The sequence below is a fragment of the Capra hircus genome, chromosome 22, assembly GCF_001704415.2.
Source record: "Capra hircus breed San Clemente chromosome 22, ASM170441v1, whole genome shotgun sequence".
Taxonomy (NCBI): domain Eukaryota; kingdom Metazoa; phylum Chordata; class Mammalia; order Artiodactyla; family Bovidae; genus Capra; species Capra hircus.
Genome location: NC_030829.1, coordinates 30581120 through 30607082, shown reverse-complemented (window position 1 = coordinate 30607082; position 25963 = coordinate 30581120). Strand labels below are relative to the sequence as shown.

The following is a 25963-nucleotide window of genomic DNA, read 5'->3' as shown; positions in this document are numbered from 1 at the left end:
AAAGGCCTGACAAATTCATCCCTGGAAGTCACCCTGTGTTCTTCTGTGGCCTCACAAATGCTGGGCTGGGTGACATTTATGTATCAGAGCAATAAGCTAAACAGGAAACAATTTATGTCACCTAAAGCTTTTTAACAAATCGATGCAACTATTTGTAATTGCTTGTTTCACAAGATTAAAAGTGCTAAGGCCTGATCTTCACTCACGGATTTGTGGTCAACCTGACCTGTGCTTCCGTTGTTTAAAAAAAAAAAAACAGAGAACTGGTGATCAGCAGTGACTTCCATCAAGTAATCCATATTGCTAATATTTCTGGAATTTTAATGTAGTTACAATTTATAGCTGATCAAATGTGGTTACCTAAATTGCTGTTGCTAGTAGACAGTTTAACTGTCTTTATTAATTACAGTATAATTTAATGTTTGAGTACCAGCACTTGTGTTGGTCATTTTTACAGCTAGAGCAGTTATCTGCCTTATGACGAACCATTTTAGCATTTTCAATGGAAATTTGCTAATATGATGAGTGATAAAAATGTCACACGCTGGTAAATAATGATTATTGCTTTGGCTGAAATTAATTCTTGAAAGGCCGGTTACCTTCAAATTAACATTATAACTTGAAGCTTGTCTTCCCCCCTTTTTCCTCCTCCCTGTATTCTTGGTATAAGCCAAAGGCAAGGCCGGTGGATCATTTCAAATGGATATGTATGTGTATTTTGGGGGGTTACTGAGCATGGAATGTCATTTTACAATCAGAGCAGAAATAAGAGGATAGGGGGTTTTGTTTTTTTAAAAAATAAAATGCTGTTTAAAAACAAATAGAAGTCTAGAATGACAGTTTTGTAGGCCAAATATTGTCCCACAGTTAAACCAGTGTTTTTGTATGTAATTTAATTTCCCTCCAATGTGAATTCTGTCTTAAATCTTTCATCCATCAGTCAGTTCCTTAAATGAAGGTCTGAGACCCAACTTCACTTTATTTAAAGAAAGACTACTTTTGACTCAACTACAATAAGGATGAAAGATAAATTGTGTTTACTAGCCTACACATAAATATGTAGTATCATCAGAGAAGGCACAACCTAGTCAGTCAGAAAGACTAATGACACTATGACTTAATCTTTTTTGGAGGGAAGGGGGAGTAAAAACTGTCAGGCAGCTGGTTAGTGTTGGTGTGAAATTGGTCTTCCTCAGAGTTTATTTAGGCTGTTGATACAAAGGTTCCCATTTAAAAGAAGCACCAACAGTTTGGGTTTGCTGCCTAGTTTCTCTGAATGGCAAGCCTGAAATAAAGATGTCAGAGAATGTTTCTGCATTAGAACAATTCCTGAAATACAAATAAAAATGTCATCTGCATCAACCAGCAAAATCTTCACTAATGTAGGTCATACATACTTGGTTTGGGTCTTTCAGTTGACTCACAATATGTGGACATATTTAATTTTACCAACTACACATGCTCTAAGCAGTGTTTATGTTTAAGCCTGGTATTTAAAGGAATTTCAATTAACCCTAATTTATTTGTAGTAGTAGCTAGAATAAGAATTAAGGGTTCAAATGTTTCACTAATTATCAGACTAGTGGGCTTTTAGACAGTGGCATAACTGTTAATGAAAGGGGGCTACTACTTTGCAAAATATGTATGAAAAAAAATGTTTTCCTAATAAGGTCTTTTCAAAACAATGCTGAGGAAGAACATTTATATCTTCAGTGTCAGCTGGTCTTTGCCGAGTAACTGCAAGGTTAATTTTCAAGACGTCCACTAGCTTCTGTTATGTGCTCTGAATTATATACCTAAAGGTTGTATGTCATTGTAGTTTGGCCACTTAAAAGTGCTGCTTTTGATATACCAATTTAAATTCTTTTACTCAAAGAGAAGGCCCAGATTAATTCATCCTTATATATGACAGAATAGTATTAGAAAGAAATAGCTAATTTTCCTAGCGATCTGAAATTCTTAAAAGACCTCAGAAATCAAGATGGTTTTTCTGGAAATATTCAGTTACGGGAGCTTTTACTATTTGGTTTCGGGAAGGCAGCTATGGACCAGACCATACTTTTAGATAGAATATTTTTATAAAATCATTTGTTCTAATCTCAGCATTTATCTTTATATGCAAAGAGATTTCTTGATGAGAATATTATAGACGGTGCATGTTTTTGACATTAGCATTTTATTTGGATGACTAATCTTGCAGATGTGAAATTTAAATGAATTATTCATGAAATTGCTTTCCTCTGAAATTTTAGTTTGCTCTTAATGCTAGTTATTCAATATTTTGTTTTTTCTATATAAAATATGATGGAAAAAAAATCAGTGTGCTTCCTGGAGAGAAAAGGTAACCTCCCCTTTTCTGTGTTTTTTCCCCTCAATTCTGTAAGTGGAGACTTTTACTTTGAAATCCTGAGGGATGAGAGCTTCAGCCCTCTGTGATGATGAAAGCTTTTAGTTAAGATTGATTTTAATTCTGAGTTGGAAGCAGCTGGTGCTAAACTGAAGGCATATGCCAAACATACACTCTCAGCAGGTCAGAAGGGGAAAGAAACTTAGGCGGTGGCGACTTTGACTACCAGTGTGAACAACCAGCATTTTTATTGCATTTGAGAATGCGATCATGTCAGTAATTAGTACTGACTACACAACATTTTTTTTTTTTATTGTCTGTATCCACAGACACGGAATGATGGAATTACAGTTGATGTCAAGGAATGAGTTCCTTTTATGCCTTATCAAAACAGAACAAAAAGAAAAAAATTCTTGTTACTGGCAGCACATCTCCATGGAGCACCATGCTCACAGTCCGGGCTGTACCATCTCCACGCAGGCTTCTGGGTAGCGCACGTCGCGAAAACTACACGGGGCCCACATAGATGCCTTTGGAATTGTTAAGTCTCATTCGCGGGAGAGAAAAGCCAAACCGACTCTCAGAAACATCTGGAATATCCAGAGGGTCTACCATTAAGCAAAAGGTCCCCCAAAGATTCAGAATCCTAACAAACATGTTCTTCTTTGTACCCTTGGAAACGGAGATCAAGCTGGAATGTGGAAAGGAGAGGAAATCTTTAACTTTTTTTTCCCCCATGATAAAATTGCTAATGACGGACATCGAATTTTGGGTGAAGAATCCAAGGTGTCTTTACCAGGTCTGATGGAACGCTGGGAATCAGGTCGGAGCCGTCCAAAGGTGGCGGGGCTGGCGGTCACTCTTCCCATTCATAAGCCTTGGTATTTCCTTTCACTGCTGGTACACTGCAGGCAGCGCTAACTTTTCTCACAAGGACAGACTCGGGACAATAGGGTGGATCCTCATTCCTGACGGTGCATCTGTCTGATGCGAGGGACTGTTCTCCCTAAGGTACGCTTTTCTTTGGAAAAAAAAAAAGTAACAAAATTGTCTGTACATCTTGGCACCTTGTAAAGTTTTCTTTTTTTTTTTTTTTTTATACAAAAAGTTCAATAGCTTTGACACTCTCATGATTAATCACTACTTCACTGATAAACTTTGAAAGTGTGACCCTGGAATTTCATCATGCAAAGTATTTACTGCAGCAGGAGAAAACACTTTTTAAAACAACATTTTTTTTTCTCTTTTCAAATGTATGAACTCATTTACGATAGCCAGGAGGGCAATGGTAGGATAAACACAAGGGATAAGAATGTATCAAAAAACAGATTAACACACACCCGTTCGCACACACACCAAAAAAACCTGTACAAGATGCTCTGATCAATGAGAACAGGGGAAAAAAAAATCTGTCAACTATGTTACAATTTAAAAGCCAAAAAAAAAAAAAAGTTTGGGAGTTTCTCCCTCCCACATGTCAGGAAATGTCATCTGATATTCTTAAAGCAAGAATAACTAAATAAAATACATGTGCAGCATATTCTGCAATTCCATTACATACAGTAGTTTTTTTCCAAAGCTTTTTTTTTTCCTTAAGTATTGTTAATATAAAGCAGTTGCACAAAAAGCAAAGGTGTTTTGACAAACAGGTGTATGCATTTATTCCTTTTTAGGAACATTATCTAAAAAAAGAACCACCCTCCGCCCTCCCCCAAAAAAGACAAAGAGTCACACAGACACATCGGGATATATGTACAACATAATAAACCCCATCCTAAAGAAGCAACTGGGATTACCCCCAAGGGATACAGAATCAGAATTGGAAAAATCAGAGTGAAGTTTGCTTGCTATAAAGCCTGAGATTCTTTTTTTTTTTTTTTTTCAGTTGGTTCTTCTGCAAGGCTGTGATACCTGCAAAGATATGTAAAATCTAATTTTTCTTTTTTTTTCTTTTTGCTACAGTCTTTAGACTAAGCATGCAAGACATACGACTAAGTGCAACTGAGTGAAATGTATTTTTTTTTTTAATTTTAATCATTCCCTAAAGGTTTGAACTGAGGTATGCGTACTAACAGTTTCTCATGCTGTTAACTTTACTCATGTCTAGCTACACATGCTGAGAATGAACTAATCTACCAGATTTTTATCCTCTTTTGAATACCAAACTAACCAGCAACCACTCAGTTTAGAAGCACAGGGCCCCCTTCCCATGACCCTGTCTGGCTACTGCCTGCACATCATGACGCTGCCTGGAAAAGTTGGGGGGAAAAAAAAATGTAAGTCTCGAGTGACCACAGACTGCCCTTTTTAGAGAAAGCAGTGTGAAGCTTCAAAAGTAACTGCCAAAGAAGTTTTTCTACCAAGCTTGTGAGTGGACAGGAATGTTACTTTTTTTTTTTTTTAATGAAAAATGCTGAGGCAAGCCTAATCTGAAAGAAAGGAAGGACAAAAAGAAAACCTTTCAAAAAATAAAACAAAAACCTTGAGGATATATATGACAAGAGAAACTAAAATGAACGCAGTGATCATAGCACAGTCCTTAAACAAAAGTGGCATACAATCTTTCTTTGAAAAGAAATGTCTTCTAGAAATACTATTACATGGTCTAGTTCAATTGTGGAAGCTTTTTTGTTCTCTCTGAATTCCACCTTCATTTTACCATAACTGTCTCCTGGACTGGACACCCCCAAAGTTTCATATGCCATACTGTTTTTCTTCTTGGAGATGGTACACCCTTAATACTGTATCCTATTTCTCCCTTCAGTAGCCCCGTAATTTCTCTTTACAGGAATGAGTTTTGGTCTCTGTAGGAAAAAAACAAACAACAAAAAAATGACTTAAAAAAAAAAAGTAACTACTTTGGTTCCATTACCTACTTGGTCTTCCTAAATGTCCTCTATGATGAAGGAGCAGTTGTCTCAAGTTAGCAATAGCCTATATCTCATCAATTGCCTCTAAATTATTTTGCCTCCTTTGATCAACAAGAAGAGGATATTTGGCTTCATCAGATAAAGCATAAAAACAGAGAACATAATTTAACTTTGTGGAATATCTTTGGTAATTTTAGGGGAAAAAAGGTACAAAGCATATAAATTAAGCTCTCCAAACGGCTCTCGAACTAAAACAAGAGCTACAGTCCTAGATAAATAAATGACAGGAAAGGGGGTGCAAGTGGAAGTGTTCAGGGTTCCGAGGACTGAGGCTGTCCTGACCCATGAGGGTCACGTCCTGCACATCCTGTTTGTTTCCCCAAGAGCCCAAGGCTGGGCTGAGCTCCCATCTACCTGATGTCTTGCGCTGTCGGCTTCCAAGACAGGACTGGTGGGGTGATGCCGCCTCACAGACTGCATTGCTGCACCAGGTCCGCACAGTGGAAATTAACTCCTCAGCTTCTGCTGAGCCCAGTCCTCATTAACTCACAGAACAAGTTCAAATGGAAATCTGATTTGCATTCAAACAGATGAATGCCACCAAGCAGGTCTGAATGGATGTTTCCATTGGGGGCCACCGGCACTTTCAGCAGAGTTGTTCCGGGAAGCCAGCTTTGGGGCCATTTTGCAAACAAAGCAACTCATGCTGGTTTTAACAACGGCGAGAGCCTGAGGCCCATCTCAACCAGGTCATCCCAGGGAGAGCCTTCTACAGCCACACTGTCAGTGTTTTTTGTTTTTTTTTTTTGGTTTTGGGGGAAGAGGGGCTGCTGCCTATGTCTCCTTGTGCTGGTAAATGCTGTGGCATTTATTAAGAATGACGGTAGGTACAATATTTAAAAAAAAAAGGAAAATCTGAAACAACCCTCTTCCCACATTCCAATACTGCTTTGTGAAATGAATCTGCATGGTTCCTAGGGTGTCTCTAATTTTTTTTTTTTTTTCTGTCATTCATTCTCTTTCTGGCAGGAACTTCACATCTGGGTGAGAGGACCTTCACATGTAGAGTGCAGCATTTGGGACCTTTTTGCAAAAGACCAAAACGGAATGTTTTCTGACTTTTGAGAAAACAGTGGTGATGTCTGAAGGGAAATGGAATGAGTGACAGAAAACTACGAACGAGAAATGACATTCAGCTTTGTATAATAAAAACACCTATTAACATTCATCACAAGGTACAGAAAACTTGAAGCCTCCAAGAGGCCGCGGGCCCAAATGGAGGCCTGAGGTCAGAACTTAAAATGGTATAGGAGAAGCCAAAAAAAAAAAAAAAAAGGCAATACATTAAAAAGTTTGGGATAATTATTTTTAAACCCTCCCCCCAATACACACACAAAGGCCTTCCCCATCCCAACTGGAAGCAAAAAAAACCAAACAAACTGGAGTAAAGGCAGTGATAATCAACATGCAGTACTGTGCAAATAGGTCGTCCACTGGAGTCCCTAGATTCGGGCAGAGGCTTGGTCTGCAGCTCGGGCGCACGTGCTCGGTTGGGTGTCCTCGTTGTGCAACGTCGGCAGGACTGCAGTTCGCAAAGTCTGCTGCTAAAAGTGAATCAGTTTAGCGAATTTACAACACTGATGTTGACTGTTAAGAGAGGAAAATCCCCAGTACCAAACAAGTCCATCCAATGCACAGAGTACAAATTCCTTTTTTCAACAAAAAGTAGAAAAATCAAAAATACTCCCAAATGGGATTCTTGATGGCACTAAGAGTTAACACATTGCAGAGTTGTCAAAATGTAGTGAAAAATCCTCCAGACTGTACAACCGATGGAGAACGATTTCACTGCCAACTTTTGACATGTTTTGTTTTGTGTGTGTGTTTTTTCCCCCCAATCTTCACACTCTTGGGGTTGGCCTGCCCAGATGTTCACTCCATGTCCTCATTTACAGGTTCATCTTCGTAATCTCTATCGTGGTCAAAATCTGGACTGTGGTTGGCTGTTGTCACTAAGGAAAGTGGCCCTTCAGCTTCCTCGGGGTCCAGAGGCTCTTCTTTGACGTGTACAGGATGCCTGGAAAAGCAAGAGAAGGTTCACTGAGGGGACTTCCCAACTCAACGTAAGTTGGGTGTTCTGGGTAACACAGAAGCCACAGTCTAGGGCTGTGACGTTCTATACAGCAGCCACTAACCACGTGTGACTACGAAAACTAAGACAGTTTAAAATTGTGCTTCTCAGTTGCACTGGCTACATTTTAAGTGCTATACTGGACTGCACGGAAGGGGAGATTCCCATCATCCCAGAAGGGTCTCTGGATGGAAGCATCAGTGGGTGTGTCCTCCATGGTGTTTCTTACAGTGTGACGTGCACACACATTAACATGGGCTCTGGTTAAAATGCATCCTGAGACTTCCATTTCTGACCAGCTCTGCACTGATACTGCTAGTCCAAGGACACACTTTGGGTAGCAGCTAACGGGCCCCGGAGTGGCCTCCTGCGTGGAGGAAAACAAACCTTGAAATAATCCCATGAACCAAGAACCTGTCACGCAAGGGTAGTTTGTGGGGACCCAAAACTGGAGGCTGGGCTAATCGCGGCTTGATGTGTGTTCTGCTTTGCTAGTTAACATGCAGAACCTGTGAAAGAGCTCTCCGGAGACCAACCCCAAGCGAGGGTCTATCATTAATCAACTTCAAGCAAACACAGCAAAGAGACACCATGATACATGCTGGAAACTCCAAATTAATGCATATTTTTACAAACTGTCAATAAGGCAAGAAAAGCCCTGCCAGGAAACACAAACGGAGAGGAAAAGGTGCGCTCAACACAACAATATGATAAGCAAGCAGAGCCCCGGTCAGAATAATAACACTGTCAGCTGTAAACAAGACTAAACAAGAGGCCCGGCTGGTAGCGGCCACCGGGACGCGCTGGGCTCTGATGAGATCTGCCAACGCGCTCATTACCCCCCAGCGCACAGTTCACCTGAAGGGGCCGGCGAGGGACCACGTGAAACCACTCCGATAACAACTGAGAAATGTTGTTCTTAAATCATATTTACAACCGATCCTTTTGCAAATACAAATTACTTTCGGCTATGGGGCTTTTGATATGTAAAAGAGCCACTCAAGTTATAAAACCCGGTCCCCATTCAAGTTTTAAAAGGAAAAAAAAAAGATCCCATTGCAGGGACAGGCTACCAATGGTGGATTTTTTTCATTCAACTTTATCAAGTATTAGTAATAAGAGGTGGTGCTGGGGACTGCTGCCTCCCTAAATAACTGATGTTGTATGCAAACCCTGAAGGCCACTTGAACCTTGAAAAACCAACAGAGGAGTGCTCCGGACTGCCCTTGCCACGGCGACCTCCAGAAGACCAACTGACTCTCAATTAGCGAAGCCTAGAGAGTGTTTGGAGGTGGATGTCGGGATGAATAGCTTTTAAAAAAGAGCCCGTATTCTTACAAACTATCTGCAAAATGAAATATGCCCAGGTTGTATTAGAGTATGTTTCACTACTTTGGCTCCGTCTATTCTTAGTTTGTTAATGGTCCCGTTTATTTGTTTTCAGGTCAAGATCCAGGACCAGAGGCATAATTTGCAGAGTCCAGTGTGAAGTGAAAATGCATTTGAAAAATTCATTGAGACTTTCCAGATGGAAACAGCTGAGCATTAAAACTTTCAAGCATGGGATCTTTGTGAAACTGTGTTCATCGCGTGCCTGGGAAGTCAGCCCTGGTAGGCCCCTCCCCTGTATTCTTTCGGGAAGAATTGGGTGTGTGGATTTTTATTCCTTTTTTAAAAAAATCACCCATAAATGCTAGTTAAGGGAGGATATTTTGTTTTGTCCTCTCCCATTTGGGGTCATGTCTTCACATATTGCAAACATAGCAGGAATGTTATTTTGCTACCTTTACGGTTTAAATTTTTATGACTATATGAGCACTGTGCTGACTGACATGTTACCACTTAATACTGGGCGTTTGGGACTGTCTTTTTCTCGCCTCTCTACCCTTCAACCCCGCTGTGCTCTTTGCTGTAATACAGTGACCACTTCTATCCACACTTGATTTACCGGCTTAGGATAAATGTCTGAGAATGAAATTGTTGGAGCAGAGGCTAAAACATCTTATGGTTCTTATGATTTATTGCAATGTTAATTTCCAGAGAAGCTCTATCAATTTAGACTCAACCTCATCAGCCCCAAGTGTTGCTTTTCAAATATGGTGTGTTGCTGAGCAGGTATAAGGAAAGTTCCAGTTACCTTCAACTGTGTTTCTCGGGTGACTGACGGTGAACGTCACTTTATGTTTGGGCTTCATATTAGCACCGTTGGAACTGCTACTTCACCCCCTCCCGTCCTCTGGTAGCATGGTTCTAGTAACAGTTTGGACAAGAGTGTTTTAGGGTTGTGTGCTGCCTGAACTGCGAGTCAGCTGGGTTTCCCATTTTCCTGTTTTCATTTTTCTTCACACTACCAGATATATTCATCTTTTCAGGTTTATAAAGCTGAATCTGATGACAGAAATGATACAAGGCTATGGGTGGGAGAGGTGGGAGACCCTAGGAACAACTGGAGAGTCTTAATGAAGTTCTTGCCTTATAATTTGAGACTTTGACAAATGTTAGGCTAGGCAAAAGAAAAAATCAGGTATGTGTCACTTCCCTGAACGCCAACTAGGCAGAGTTCACATGGGAGAGTATTTGGCTCCCCTCTGCAATCTGCAGGCAAACTTCAGTGAGATGGATTTTCCATCCCAAAGACACAGGTGACGACCCTGTGCACCTTGATTCAAACCCAGCACCTACTATTGAGCGGAGCCTCAGCAAAGGTGAACTGATCAGATCTACCACGTGACAAGCTGCCAACACAACCAGGTGAGATATTAAGGCTTCTTAGAACTCCAGGGAAATGAGATCCAACTTCATGACATTCCGTGAAACCAGCAGACCCCTCGCTGAGTGGGGCCACTGCGGGAACATGGGCAAGTAGCGTTTTAGAGAATGGGAAAGAATGGCTTTCCATGCAAGATCCATTTCAGGTAAGCTGCAAACTCCTTCAGACCCTCTGCTTCACGGTCACCCCCTGCATCCTGGGAAATGGAGACACGCGTGGCGCCTTCCATGCTCACTGGCCACCTCTTCCCTTCTCTCTGACTTCCGCTTCCGAAAGGGCTTCCAGGGAATAACTGTGCCAAACCCCACATTTTCCTTCTTAGATCTAACTGCTTTCTTTTGCCACTGTGGGAACAGCAGAGTTTTGAAAGCGAGCTGACTGCTGTCTAAAGGCACTATGTTCAGAGGGTGTGGGGACAGCATGGAGTATGTGCGCTGTACGACAGTTCCTTTAGCTCCTCCCAGGACGAATGGATAATACTCCAAAGCCATACTTATGGACTACTTGGTAGTGTTCCAAAAGAGAAAAAAACGTAGTGGTATTTGAGTGTCACGGGGATGGTAAGAGAGAATTCTATGTCAACACTAGGTAGCAGGTGGGCTGTTACTAACAGGGTCCTTTAAGCCTTGCTGTAAAGTTTATGATTTGAGTTATTCCAATAGAATAGAAAGGTTAGGAGACAGTCTGCATCATAGCAGGTAATGCACGCTGGATAAGAATTAAAACTCCATCATTATAGAATTTGCTTAATGGAAATGTGAGATGAAACAGGGTAACCATCTCCAGCACCAAGAGTAGGCATAGGAAATGGGCTGATGACATATAATTCTTTTTAGCAAAATTATTTATTGTACTGTACACTATGAGATTTAAGCAACAAACAGTATGCTTTTTGACATCTTTATACAGGGTTTTTTTTTAAAAAAAAAAAACAAAACCATCCATCAATAAAATCTTCACTTTGTTAAAAATTAAACTGACAGCTGTAAAACAAGACTTCGGTTATATCGGGGTTAACTCAAAGTTTCCATAAATTACAGTAACTATCTCATACAGCAAAGTTAGCATCACTCAAAACTGCTGTGTGAATTTTTATCCAAATATCTTTATTTTTTTTAGTCTTTTTTTTTTTTCTCTTACTATAAACATAGGAACGAAACCTTGGGAGTTCTGTGGATACTATGAAAAACTCTCTCTTTCACTCAGTAGTTTCAGACGTTTTTGCTCCATGGTATTTCCTGAAGTAGCATACATAACAATTTATATTTGCTCTGAACTTCCTTAATATCTTAGTAAATACTCCTGTCATGACAATGATTTAAAGATGAATGCGGGTGTGATAATAAAGTCAGAAACACCAGGTTGCTGGAGGAAGCATGATATATGGCAGTGGCAGCGTGAGAGATAAACACGTTCTTAAAATGTTGTGGAGTAAATGCTAAGGGACTGTTGTTATGAATTTAAAAAGACTATTTTCATCTTTAAAGATCCTTTTCAAAGCACTTTGGGCATGAAATTCAAATGCTAAATAATCAAATTTCAGATTCCTCCAAAGCCACCAATTACCCACACTGGCAGACAGCATTTTGCCTTTGTTGTTAGATGCCAATTCATTCTGTTGCTAATTGCTGCAGGTCATATTTTCCATTCTGATCACTCAAATGCTCTTAAACTAAGATGTTGGTCAGTAATTCAGAAGCATTGTATAGACAAGGGGTCTATTTCTAAGAGCTGACAGCATGGTAAACACTGCATTGGTTTACTCCTTTAAAGCAGGCATTGGTTTTACAGACTCTCGCTAAAAGGGAGAAGCTGTCATTCTAGAGCATCCCTGGTGAATCTGACGTGGGAAATCGGGGTTTCTTTTCTCTTTGAAACTCTTCTTGCGAGAGAGGGAGTGGTGTCACCCTGCCTGCCTCGCATCGCCCACCCCCAGGGGCCTCACACACACGCAGGACAGACAGCCCTCACCCAGCACTCTGCATGGTTCTGGGCGTGCTCATTATACTGCCGTCTGCTGCTATAATGCCCCTATTAATTTTCCTTTTGATATTTTAAGAGCAATCTATAAATCATGCCGTCTTTCCTTCGTGTCATCATTAATGCTTGGTAATAGCGCGTCAGCGCGGCGTGCGCGGCTCGCCATTATCCCACCACCAAGTAAACAAGCATCCTTTCCCGCCCTGCTGGGTTCAGCATGCTGGCACGTTGAGCAGACAGTGAACTGTGTCACAGGATGCATACTGCTTCTAGGAGGAAAAGGTAAGGTGGCTGAAGTAATGGCCTGAGCTGACTGAGCAAGGGCAAAAAGCACAGGCATCATCCCCTTTGTGGCTCTGGGCATTTGTGGGGCTGCAGGAAGCCTACTACGCTTATGAGTCGGGTATAAGTAAGTGGTCCTTTGAGCTGTGAACCAAGCTGAACATTTCTGGAAGCACCCACTTCTCCCTGGGTTCCAGGAAGTCAGAAATGACAGAAAAGGTGTTGATGGCAGTCAGAGCAGGGCTCGTGTGACAGCAAACCAGGGGGAACTGATGGCGGAGGTGCTGCAGGGGGCCAGTACTCACACAGCTTGCAGAGGGGATCTGCCTGGACTGCTGTCGCTCTCGTTGCTGTTGGTGTGCTCCATCGCCCCGTTCAGCTCTTCCCGGATCGCGCTGGCCAGGTTGCCCAGAGTGGGGTTTCCCATGGAAGCGGTAGTGTATAGAGGTATACTGTTCTCAGCCATCGAAGCCTGCCATCAACCCAAAGAAAATGTGTGAAGACACAGGGTGTACAGACAGGGAGGCTATCAATTACAGGTGGATTCGATGGTCTTCAGTTTAATTTCATTCTGGTATAGTTGGCAAAGGCAAGTTTCTAATAGGTCTAGAAGGGCTGTGCTTTAAGAGTCAAGCTGATGATGACACGTGTCCCAAGCTGGGTTCCAAAGAGCTATAGCTGGAGGGACCGAGGCGCCTGTGGAGTGGAGGCACAAGCTTTAGACAAGGCTATCTCATAACGAGTTTTCTGTCTGAAGCCTTTTTTCAAGAGGAACTGAATATTTCCAGATCACAGGGAAATGTAATGGAATTTTCATTTCTTTATCCACTTCGATGACTCCACTATTGGATATTAAAGATTTGATCAGATTATTCTGGCTGCAGAGCCCAAACTTATGAGAACTTCCATAAACATTTACGTCTCAGATCCTATAGGAAAGGAAGAGATTATAGAATTGGAATCAATTTTTATCTCCCCTCCCCATCATTTCTGTTTTAATGATTTTTGAATCTTTTTAGTGTAGTCTGAGATAACTGGTTGAAGGTAACTCTATGCAATCTTTCAGGTTCCAACCAATCATCTGGAATTTGAGGACCGAAGAAAAAAGAAATCTCTGGCAAAAGGAAGCTGTAAATCGTATTTCTTTGGGGGTGCGTAAGTACATCCATATCGAAGGTGACAAAGTCACTCTAAGTTGAGTGTCAGCGAAAAAGTGTGGAAATGGAGAGAAAAAGAAAGATATCCTAAACCCGATGGTTGGATATACTGTTCATTTCCTATCTTACTGCACTTGAATAAAACGACCACCCAGTCTGAGATGCAGACAGCAATCAGACCTCTCACTGGGCTACAGTGTCCATACTCTGTCATTTGGGTCATGATTCTGACCTAGCAACTGTGCATTTTATTAAAGAGGACAGCCTTGCAAAAACTGGCAGCTGTAATGAGACCAAGATTTATCAAACTCGTTCTCTTGCAGACTACACTCGGCCTGGCACGACTGAGCGACTTCACTTTCACTTTTCACTTTCATGCACTGGAGAAGGAAAGGGCAGCCCACTCCAGTGTTCTTGCCTGGAGAATCCCAGGGACAGGGGAGCCTGGTGGGCTGCCGTCTATGGGGTCACACAGAGTCGGACACGACTGAAGCGACTTAGCAGCAGCTGAAGTAAAAGTACAATCACAAGAAATCTGGTGCAGTGACTCCAACTGGCCAGTGATACAAGAGTCCAGACGATTCTAGAAACCCTGGCTCTAGAGACCAAGTAGAAGCCAGAAGTGAAGAGAGAACAGGTGCAGAGTTGGGCTGCAGGGAATCTGCGTGTTAAGACAATCACAGTCTCGCTTGCTGTACAAGGTCCAAAGCCAGAAACGCCTTCGAGATTTAAGCCCAGGGATGGATGACCTGCCCACACCTAACCCAGCACTGGCTACGGGATGACTTCAAAGCCAGGCCCATTGCAAGCCCACAGCTTTTCCTTCCCTCCACTTCTGAATTTATGTAACTGCCTTCTTCTAGAAAGTTGGGGGGGGGGGAATCCCATTTTCATTCCCAAATGTGGTGAACTCATCTTGACGAACAGCACATCTGAACGTTCCTCACTCTCCTACTGTTTGTCAAATAATTTGCATCAAGTACTTTTTTCAACAGATCTCTTGTAATTGCAATAAAACATTTTTTCTTTTTTTGGCAGAGTGAAAAGTCAGACCCGTTGCCTGATCCGCCCCACACCAAACTGCAGCTAGACACACACACTGGCCCTATTTCTCCTTGACATGGAAGTTCTGCTGGGACCATCAGTGAGTCTCTTTCACTTTTACAGTCAGAAGGTGGCAAGAGTGGGGCCAAGCTCTAGCTTGGTGTTTTTTTTTTCCTTGCAGCTTCTCCAGTCAAAGATGGAGAAGTACATACAACACTAACGTGTTCCCAAGAATGTATGCTTTGGGATGAGCTGGCCAGCCTACGGACAGGGCAACCTTTTTGGGGTGATTCATTTTCTGTGGCTCTCAGTGTGTTCTGGGTCAAGGCCAATTCCGATGGGAACTGGATCATAAAACATAGCTGACACTGGTGAAAGGCATCCAAAGGTAAGCACTTACACCAATCCTTGATTCTCAGACAAAAAAAGAAAACCAGTGTGCTCCTCTTGTAAAAAAAACATGACGTGGGCTGCAATGAGAAACCCAGTCGCTCCTACACAAGACAGCTTCTTGGACATTCTCTGCATGAGTGACCAAAGCCACCTACCCGAGCTTAGAAAACTTTCCACCAGCAGCTTAGGTCTAACCTAGTGGCTCCTTTTGTACTTGATGTCTCTTTTGGAGCAAGGGGTCACAGATTTTACAAAGGACTGGTCCAATGCAGAGTACGGGGTTTCACATCACACTGGCCTCTCTACCCCCCCAAATCGAAGGTGCTTAAGTCCTGTCCCTCCTGGAGCCTTAACTGCTCTGAGATCCCAGCGGGGAGAGGCAGTCTATAAATATGAAGCTTTACGGTTACCCTTAGTTACTTCACTTTTTCAGAGCATAATGCAATCTGTCCCGAGTCCAATGTTTTATTTCTGTAGTGGATTCTGCTGTCCTATTTTATATATTGTATATCACGCGTTATGTTGCTCTAGTAATCTTTTGAAGATGTTGTTCCACTATTATTTTTACTTGCCTTGAAAAAATGGAAGTGGGCAGGAAGGGAAGGCCTGCTGGTGGTCTCTTTATTTAAGGTGCATGGTGGAAAGTTGTCTGAGAGGACTGTCTACTGACCAAGGACCCAAACTCCTGGAGGAGAGGGAGAAGATCCGTTCCTCAAATCATGACTTGAGACCCAGGTATTCACCTCACCTCAGGATAGATACAAAGGATTCTTGGAAAAATGGTGGGAGAGTTTGGGGCTATCACTGAAAGTAAGAAAGGGTACAGGGGCCAAAGGTAAATGCAGAAGTAAAGTGTGAGCAGTTCTGTAAAGAGAAAGCATCCTAGTGGAAATCAGTCACTAAGGTAAGAGAATCCAGAGGCTGGAGGACCACTGCTGCTGGTGGGCTGTGTTGTTTTTTTTTTTTTTTGCCTGGCAGCCTCATGAATGTCAAATGTGCTTGTAATCTGAATACCATTCCAGATAGAGCAGCCTTTAAATTCACACTTCATAAGACTCCAGGGAAAATAAGCTACTAATGAATGGTATTTACAGTGGCGGCATCTAAGCGTGCCTTCATTTGCTTTTCTAAAGTTACTGTGTAAACTACAAGTAATTAAAAGAAACACAGAAAGTAGTTCCTCCTATTAAATTTGGTTTGGGCTGTGTGTGTGTGTGTGTATGTGTGTGTGTGTGTGTATATATATATAAAATTACTGAAAAGCTAAGCGGAGTGAATTTGCCTCTGAACTCAAAAGTGTGTTAAGGCTGTATATGGCTCCATCCTCGGAAGCCGGAAGCTTTCGCTGAGTGAGTAAACTGGGAAAATGGTTCTCTAGGACGCAGGGCAGGTGCTCAGTGAGAACAGGAAGATTATTCTATCACCTCTTTACCCAATTCTGTTCCCCGTAATGCCGAGTGTCTCCATTGTGTTTTCATCACTATCATCCCCTTAAGGAGCCTTTTTAAGACGTCTGCTTCTGTTTGTGCCCTTCCCTCGGGAAATTTTCACATCTGTATCAAGAACACCGGCTGCGAAGGTCCACAAGACCCTGTCCACCTATGAACTCCGGAGGAAGGCCCTGCCCAGGTAAGTTCAGTGTAGTGTACTCCAGTCCTCTCTCGATTTGGCTGTGACTTGATTGTTTGGTAACTGAGATGTGCGATAATTAGAAGGCTTGACAGACGCCAGGGCTGCCCTGGTAACTCACATCGGGGAGGTTACCTCCCTCCTGCTCAAACCCCGTGTCTTCACCCTCCTCTCCCCGCACCGCCCCCCCCCCAACCGCTGGTAACACCGGTTACATAAGGACGGCTTGGTTTGTCAGTAGGAGCAAACATCCTGCAAGCTTCTTATGTAACCTTGAGCAATCTGCTGGAAACCTAGAGTCTAACTCTATGGCTTGAACAAAAACAGTTTACTTTTACCCAGCGAACCAGACCCAGCCTCCTCCCTCCCCAGTGAAAAGATGCTAAAATAGACTTTAAAAGAAGGAGAAGAAATAAAAAAGCTCTGCTTTCTCTTTAAACCGGTGAACAATAGAAGGTCATGTGATACAGTAGCCTATCATCCAGCACATTAATAGCTGTGCTAGAGTAATTACACTTGTGGTATTTTTGCCTCAAGTGAAATTCTGAAATAAGAGGATGGAAATTATGATACTGCTGATAAATATTAATAAGTGAACTTTTAATTTTTTTGCCACAATATTCAAAATGCTAAGCATCCTGCTAATGCTGAAGCAGCCCGATGTGTTTGCCTCCAGGGAGTACGATGCTTTGTGCACTTAAGAAAAAAGTTTAACGGAATTAAAATTTAATATCTAATTAGAGCGAGGCTAATATATTTTGAAATGAGTGGGGGAGACATGTCCCTCTGCCACAGAGCCGGGGCAGCCGTCCATCTTACCTGTAAAGCTGCATTGAGAGGTGTACAGTAGGCGTGGCTGGTCTGCATGTTTTTAATAAGGGAAGGGTTACTGTGTAAGAGAAAGATAAAAACTCAAAGTTAAACACAATCACCCCCCCGAGTTCTTTGCTAAGTCTTAAGCTTGCTGGTATCCTTCCAAATCAGAAATGTCTCCCAGTCCCCAACCCAAAGGAAAGTCGGGTTTCTCCCTAGCCCCTGGCTTCACCGGGGGCTGGTCTATGTGAACACCTCTGAGCTGGACAGACATTGCTGTTCAAGCAAATAGGGGGTAAAACTGTGGACTATGTAATAATTAGCTTGGGCACTTCCTCCGCAGATGAATCTTTTGTCAATTTGGAGCAGCCGCTACTGACTCTAGCAGGAAGGCTGATGCTCTGGGATGTCAGTGAGCTGATGGCAAGGTCTCCTGGGAGCAGGCGGGAGGAATCCTGGCTCTTAAGCTTCTTCAGGATTTGAGTTCTAGAACAAATGCTAGAGGAATGGCAGGGTAGCTCTGAAGAAAAAGTCTTCAAGGCTCATTTACCGCCAAAAAGGAGAGAGGGGGTACTCCAGGGAGGGTTGGTCAGCCAAGGCTGGTTCAAGTCTCTCTGGCACAGCCAAATTTGTGAGGATAAAAGAATAATTTGATGCTGTGTCCATTTACTGATCAAATGATGACAAGATACTGTTCTAAGAACATCTCTAGATAGGAAGGATAAAAATACTTAAAAAAATCACACGTGAGGATATGGTCAGAAAGGTAGGGGTGGCTCTCGGGAGGAAATTACCTACATTGATCAATGATTCTTAAAGGAGGTAGATGGATTGTTAACTAATTTCCTTCCTATGCTTGGAGCACTTTTATCATTCATTTTACTACATTTATATTGTTATACTGAGTGAGCCAATAAAAAGAAATTTACCCCAGTAAATACACATTTTAACTCTAAAGAAGAGTTTCCTCTTCACTTGGAGGAATTAGGGGTCACGCAAAAGCACTGAGTTATAGGGGTCCCCGTGAAGCTGCTGAATCAAAAGACAACCGGTATTTGCATTAAAGACGTCAAAAAAGCATTATTCAGGGCGCTGGTGTTCCAAGGGAAACGAGAGAAATACATGTACAAATCACACAATTTAGTTCCGTTGCAGAAAGCCGTGGCACTGCTACGTGGTGAAATGCAAAACTATTATGGGATGAGTCAACCATGCAAAGCCAAAGCAACAGCAGAAACAAAAAACAAAAGCAAGTAAAGGCTCTTACTGTGCGACAAGCTCGTCAAAGTTTTCATCGGGGCAGTATTTGCGAGGACGGCCTCGTTGAATATGGCGGCCACGTTTAAACTCTTCATCATCAACTGTCCAAAAGGACCCAAACTCATCCTCTACTCTGATAAAGCACTTATGCAGTGAGAGGTTGGTGCGAATGGCACCCTGGGATAGGAGCAGCAGCAAAGGAGATGAAGTGGCAACAAAAGGAGAGAGGCAGGGTTGGGGGCAGAACAGACATCCAATACAGGGAACAGGAGAAAGAAAATAAAATGCAATAAGCATAAGCCAATGGTTTGTGAGGGTTAATATGCATTGCCACCTAAAAGCTACTAGCATGTGATGCAACAAAGACCAGCAAGCAGGGCAAGGGGACTGGCGGGTATACAAAACGGGAGGGATGAAATGCTTTTTTGCTTCCCTTCACTGAGACAACGTGAAACCAGGTGTCTGGTCTAACACCATCTAGCAGCCAAAGCCTCTACGTGACACTGGTTAGCGCAATCCCAGCCAGGCTAAGAGGTTCAAACGTGGCGGACGTACCCACTGATCTTTTGTGGCCTTCGCTTTTGGAACTCTACTTCGTCCACTGTCCATACTGCCCCTTTAACGTTTTCTACTCGCACAAAACACTTGTGGAGACTAAGATTATGACGCACTGCATTCTGCAGCAAGTATAAAAGAGAGAACATTGTCCATAAGAAAAAGACTCCAAAAACAGCAGTAAATTCAGCCTAACAGCCCACGGTTGTAAACCCATCCCCAAAAGCTGCAGTTCCCACCCCTAGGAGGACCCTCCTGTGGTGAGGGGTGCCTCTTCCAAAAAAGAAAAATCAAAATCCAAAATGATGAGTTAACTGTACTTCGGCATTTTCACCTAATCTCTGGTCATAGTTAACCAGAAGTATTTTTTAATATGTGTATTAGCCCCCAAACAGGTTTCACAGCCAAAATATAAAAGTAATGTTAATATGACTTCAAAATCAGGAAACAAGTACAGCATAAAACAGTCCCTTTTAAACCCACTCGTCTCTCATACTAAAATATTAGCTCCCAAATATGTTTCAAAGCCAAAATAGAAAAGTAATGTTAATATGACTTTAAAATCAGCAAACAAGCTTAAAACTGTCACCTCTGAACTCACTGTCTCTCATACAAAAATGGTTTAAGTCACTTTGCTGCTGCTTTTTTATTCTTTGAAGTTTTGGCTTTAACACCTTTGACCCATTTTCTCAGATTTATTCAGAAGAAATGGACACTGGCTGTTTACCACTGAGAGTACCGCCTCCTGCATCTGACAGGATCAGAGGATGACATGACCCTCACTGGATTAGCGTCCATTATCAAGCTATGCCTTACCTTCCCAAACATACAAAAGCTGGCCCTTACCAGGGGTAAGTGCTTTAATTAACAGAGAAAATGCCAAAGGGAACCATGAGTAGAACTCTCAATGGCAAAGCGAGAATGCTTCACTATTTGATGGCTTCTATTTACACAGAACTTTCTTAGGGTAAGAAGTAAATTCTGGTCACTCCTAAACTGAAACCCTTGACATCTGTAACCTACCAAAGGAGGAGCTCAACTGAAGGGTGAAGAGTTTTTAACATCTCACCTTTCCTGAGTTTCAGGAAATTCGACAACCCTTACGAGGTAAAGTAACAAGCACCGCTTTACCTCTTCAGTTCTCCTGGCTGAACTTACTGACCCTTCAAACTGGACATGAGGGTATTTCAGAGAGACCCATGTCATTTACTCCCAATTTTCTTCTTACAGGGAATAAGGTGACAATGGGGGCATAAGAAGACGATACCAATACCACACCTCACAGCCCTCCTAAGTCCTTCACTTTATTTCAGCAACACTGCTATTGCTCAAACATTGTGTATTCCTTCCCTTCACCATTTCCTCTCTCCCTGATCCTTTCCAGGGGCAGAGATGGATCTGTTCTTTGAGAGGTGTTTCCATTCTTGGATAATCACCACTGGTGACTTTGTGAGGAGTCATGCTCAAGAAGGGTGATTTTTCTGGTCTGATTTAGAAGGTAATGAGATAAATTTTATCACATGGCATGATGAACTGCTCACAGGAAGAAGCCACAGGATAAATACTCAAGGAATTTGTGAGCAATACCAGCATAATTGGGGTGGGTTCAAGACCTCCAAGTGACTATGAAAGGATACCCCTGATTCAAACAGGTTTGATAGGTTTCTACCAAACAACAATCTCTGGAAAATGTTTGGCATTATACTTGGTAGGACAAATTTCTCCACATATAAATGAGTCTTTAAAAAGCATTTTCTTTTTTATGTTGCACAAAGGCAGAGATAACAGTAGACCCTTAGCATTCTTTATCTCCTAAAACAACACTGAAGTGCTTGAAATAAACCCAAGTTTCTTACTAAAAAAAAAAAAAAAAAAAAATCCAGAGTACATGTACCCAGAGGACGCCTAACTGGGAACAGAAAGCAGTATTTCATCCTATCTACTGTTTTACAGTAAGTATCAAGATGTACAAACTGGAAAAGCTGTGTCTGAAGAACAGGACTGCTCTAGAACGGTCTATATTGTACAGCCATGCAAATTAAGATGTAAGGTCAAAACTTAAGTTTCTGCTTTTGAAGATTGTACATCCAAGCACAAGCAACTGGAAATACAGAATTTCCCCGAAAAGGTGAGTGAGCTCTTCCCGGTCATCATTTTACCTGGCATTTTATCTTTTGTGTAAGATTGCAGCACAAATAGGACATGGAGAGAAAAGTGTATGTATTTATGAATCATTAAATACTTCACCTAGGACTGTTTATATGAATGGCACTTTTTCTGCCACTTTACAGAAATGAAAAAGTTAAATCTGAAGATTTGAGCCTAAATATCACATTCGACACTGGTAACTATTTTAAAATCTGATTATTTGCTATTTATAAAAGGTAATTAGAAGAAAATATCTGCTTCATGTTTATACTTCCTAAATTCTGAAAAGCATTCATAGCTGAAGATTATTTTGTATCTTCTCTTCCTTAGGGCAGGCTGAGGAAGAGAAAGGAATATTTTGAACCAAATTCCTTTAGCGTCCATGTGTCTTAATAGAAAAAAGGTACATTGGGTCATTATTCATAACTCTCTAAGTGTGAAGAATTAATTCTATGGTTATATTCATTTTGTTTTAAAAATGCTAATTTATGACAAATGTAGTAGAGGAAATGTATTTTCCATGTTTGATTTCCTCCCATATAAAGTTAATAAGTAGCAAGGAAAACTTCTAGGTCAAGCAAAGCATGTTTTATTTGCACCCTATAACAAACCCCTATCATCTTTATAATAAAACCATGTAAAATATTTGCATTTTAAATATTTCTAAATGTCTTAGAATTGGGGGATTATAACAATTCTAAATATTAACTATGCAATAATTAATCTCCAATAGTACCTGCCCCTTTTTCTATAGCAAAAATATTATTAAAACAGAAATTATAGTGAGGAAATCCAAAAATTGCTGAGAGCTTAATCTAATACAATGCAATCAATGCTAACAGAATCTATACACTAACTGTGAAACTTGGATTGAGGACTGTTGTGTGGTCACAAGTCTTGCTGGGGGCATCCCACTTGGAACTATGGATGACTTGTCTAGAGCAAATGGTATCAGTCAACTCATATATTTCATAATTACTTTCCTTCCCCACAGTTAAATGAATATCTGAGTCTCTTCACTTAAAAAAAAAAACAATATATATATATACACATACATATACATAGGGTTCTCCTGCAGTAACTTCCATATACTGTGCTAGTGTTTGGAGTATACAGCCTTCTCCATTAATCTCACATTTACCTGATCATTTTTCCACGTTACTAATGGCTAACGAAAAAAGTTATCTATGCAGTCTCTGCAGAAATAAATACTGATGCTAGCTAAAGACCTCAAGGCATGAGGTTTGTGTACACAAGACAACTTCCTTCACATTCCAACCAGAGAGAGACAGACAAATTTGGTCCATCTGATGCAAAAGTAAGGCAGTCTTCCATCCTAGCATTTTTAATGCCACAGTAATTATTTTCTCAATCCAATATTCCTACAAATTAGACTCTCTGAATGTATCAAAACAGTATTACTGTAACTTACAAGACGTTACCAACAACAAATTCTCCCCTGTAAATGGCAAGATCCAAGACTAAACAGACCTGCAACAAAGCTTACCTTCCACGTGGCAGCATTACGTCGGAAGTAAGCAAACATTCGTGTGAACCAGTTATAGATTTCATTTAGTGTTAGCTGCTTTTCTGGAGATTCGAGAATGGCCTGTGAAGTGAAAGTAACAGAAAAAGATAATTTATGACTAAATCAGCACAACTGTCATTATACAATTTTTGGAAAACAGAAAACAATTGTGATGCCGAGCTAAAGCCTGAGAAAGGTTTCACGAAATGATCTAAGATGAATGGTTCTATTTACCAGTTCAATAGCAAAATTCAAAATGGAATTATCCAATTGTTTTGAGTTTTTACTTCTGTTTCCGTACAGAAATATTAATTTATTAGTCATTCATAAAGCTGAATCAAAGAGAAATGCAAAACATTTCACTAGCTGATTAAAGCTCAGTAATTATTTAGAGCTCAGATTAATTCTAGGGATCAGAGATTACTGTAGTTTGTGATAATTGACTTGCCATCTTTAAACAGGCTCATTTTCACTGTTGTGTGAAATGAATTTCCTAATAATCACATCGTATTGTAATACTTAATCAAAAGCAATTATATTATATATTGCAGTTTTAAAAAACCTTATAGAAAAGGTTTTAGCATGCTTGCATACTAAACGGTTTTAAATCTACTTCATCAATATATCCCTGTACACATATACCTTCTGATGCAATTTCACAAACTGCATTGTTTACTTACCTGCCTAATTAAAGATGCATATGTAAATGGTGGTCTAACTTCTGCGTTCTTATAAAATTCTTGGTTCTGCGCAATATCTGCTAAATAAGAATCATTGTCCTATTAATTATCACTTTTTACAAACAGGCTGGTCGACAAGCACTGTTGATTACAACTCTACGTGAGGCAAAAATAGAGGATCTACCTGAAGAGATGGGCACGTTGTATTTGTCTGAGTACCGCCTGCGGATGGGGCCCACCGTGTGCATGCTGGTGGTGGTGATGACGGAGGGGCCTTGGGTGACGGGAGTGATGGGGGCGGTGGGGGTCGTAGGAGTATGAGGTAAGCTCTGTGGAGAAGCCTCTGACGCAGACTTGGAGAGGGTGACACTGGATACCAGATTCAGCTGTGAGGAAAGGAAGAATGCTTAGAAGAGCCACCGAGAACGCACCGAGATCCAGCGGGAAAGACACGGGGAGGCCTGGCCAGAGTTAAGCCTCTAAGTAGATGTTTATCACCAGCTGAAACAGGAGGGGACTTCCCATGTAAAAGCTGTTTATTAAAATTTCTAGCATCCTTTCCTATGATTCTTTTCATTGTAGTTGATTTATAGGTACACAGCTAAGTGATTTGGAGAAGGCAATGGCACCCCACTCCAGTACTCCTGCCTGGAAAATCCCATGGATGGAGGAGCCTGGTAGGCTGCAGTCCATGGGGTCGCTGAGGGTCAGACACGACTGAGTGACTTCCCTTTCACTTTTCGCTTTCATGCATTGGAGAAGGAAATGGCAGCCCACTCCAGTGTTCTTGCCTGGAGAATCCCAGGGACGGGGGAGCCTGGTGGGCTGCTGTCTATGGGATCACACAGAGTTGGACACAACTGAAGTGACTTAGCAGCAGTAGCAGCTAAGCGTTTCAGATCCACACACATATCCTTTTTCAGATTCTTTCCACATATAGGTTATTAAATATCTCTTGCAATGTTCTCCTTTCCTATTGCTGAAACAGTTTTTTTCCAAAGACATTTAACTAAGTATTTACAGACACAAAAGGGGTTACTTAGCCTGGTGAGTGTGAGAAATTCTGGGTCATGATGTTTCTTTAATCACAACTTCACACCCCTCTTTTATAGCCTACTATGCCTCATAAACCTCGAAGAGGGAGATAGAGTCCTTGTAGCCCCACCAACACTGATGTTTCAGGAAACACCAGTTGAGATGATACAATGGTATCGACCTGAGCTCTGTGACAGACCTTTCTGAATTGGGCTAGTACAACAGAGAAACTATTTTTCCTCACTCTCAAAAAAAGTCACAATTTTATTTAAACAGCCACATGCTGCCAGTGGCTACACCACACTGGGACAGGCTCACTCAACTCCAGGATGACACTTCAGGGATGAGAAGTGCTGCAGAAGGGCCTGGCCCATGACCTATTAAAAGAGTAGAACCAACCCACTAGACATTCATTTAGCTCCATCAGTTGGCAGAGAGTCCTCTTTGAAAGCTTTATGTGTCATCTTCATTAAACTCTTATCCAATGCAGGATTGGAATCCATTCATTTAAAACAAACATGGCATAGGAGAGATCTGGAACTATAAAAAATAAAATCTCATTTTTTTTCCCTCTAGTTTCAAATGTGTAGTAACAAAATGTAGTAATCCAGTGCTTCAAGTAAAGAAATACCTACTAGTTATTTGCAGTAGCATGGGGGAAGATGAACGAGTCCTGTTCTGGGCCTTCCTTCCTATTACCTGTTTTGCCTTTGCCTTGAAGTGTTTCTATTAATAATACTGGAAATATAAGCCTCCAACCTTCCTCCCCCAACCTTCCAAAAATCTGCTTGCTACTGAAACACTGTATCTGGCTCCACTGAAGAACTTGGTTGTTTTCGACACAGTTCTTGCAGTTTACTCAGACGTGCTCTCTCAGAAACCTGCAGCTACCTCCAATCCAAAAAAGTTTAGCAGAGCAGGATTACTTGGTATCAAAGTGGAGCAGGAGCCTGTGGTCCTCACTCCCACCCACCATGTCCTTGCCTGTCTGTGGAAAAGCCTTAGCCAAGGAATAAACTTCATCGGAGAAGTGAGAACACACAGAAGAAACAAAGGAAAACAGAGGAGACCAGATCGTAACACTGTAGCCACTAAGCACAGGCCCAGACCTTTAGTCCCTCAAGGGCTATAGATAATATTCTGAGCCATGTCCTGCAAGCTGTTTGCAGATACTGAAATCCCCACCAGGCAGGAGAAGGCTACATGATGAGCAGAATGTAGCCACGACAGAAGCTGCCACAATCCCAAGAAGCGGCCTCAAGGAAATGGGAACTGACTGACCCTGGGAATCAAGATTAACTACTGAAGACAATCAAGATGACGCTGGGCAGACCACCGATG

At 41.6% G+C, this 25963-nt stretch overlaps 1 protein-coding gene across 16 annotated transcripts in view; it reads right to left on the bottom strand.

The window, feature by feature from the left end:
- The window catches only part of FOXP1 (forkhead box P1), a 624629-nt gene continuing 601236 nt past the window's right edge, over window positions 2571-25963 (bottom strand). For 15 of the 16 annotated variants that reach the window (XM_018066793.1, XM_018066804.1, XM_018066796.1 and 12 more), the window contains 7 exons: window positions 23772-23973; window positions 23588-23667; window positions 22887-22988; window positions 19232-19353; window positions 17423-17492; window positions 12686-12852; window positions 2571-7294 (listed from right to left, as the gene is read on the bottom strand). In XM_018066793.1, coding sequence (XP_017922282.1) covers window positions 7150-7294; window positions 12686-12852; window positions 17423-17492; window positions 19232-19353; window positions 22887-22988; window positions 23588-23667; window positions 23772-23973 — 888 coding nt within the window. In that variant the 3' untranslated portion in view covers window positions 2571-7149. The remainder of the gene's footprint in view (window positions 7295-12685; window positions 12853-17422; window positions 17493-19231; window positions 19354-22886; window positions 22989-23587; window positions 23668-23771; window positions 23974-25963) is intronic. The other variant, XM_018066805.1, reaches the window with a different exon arrangement.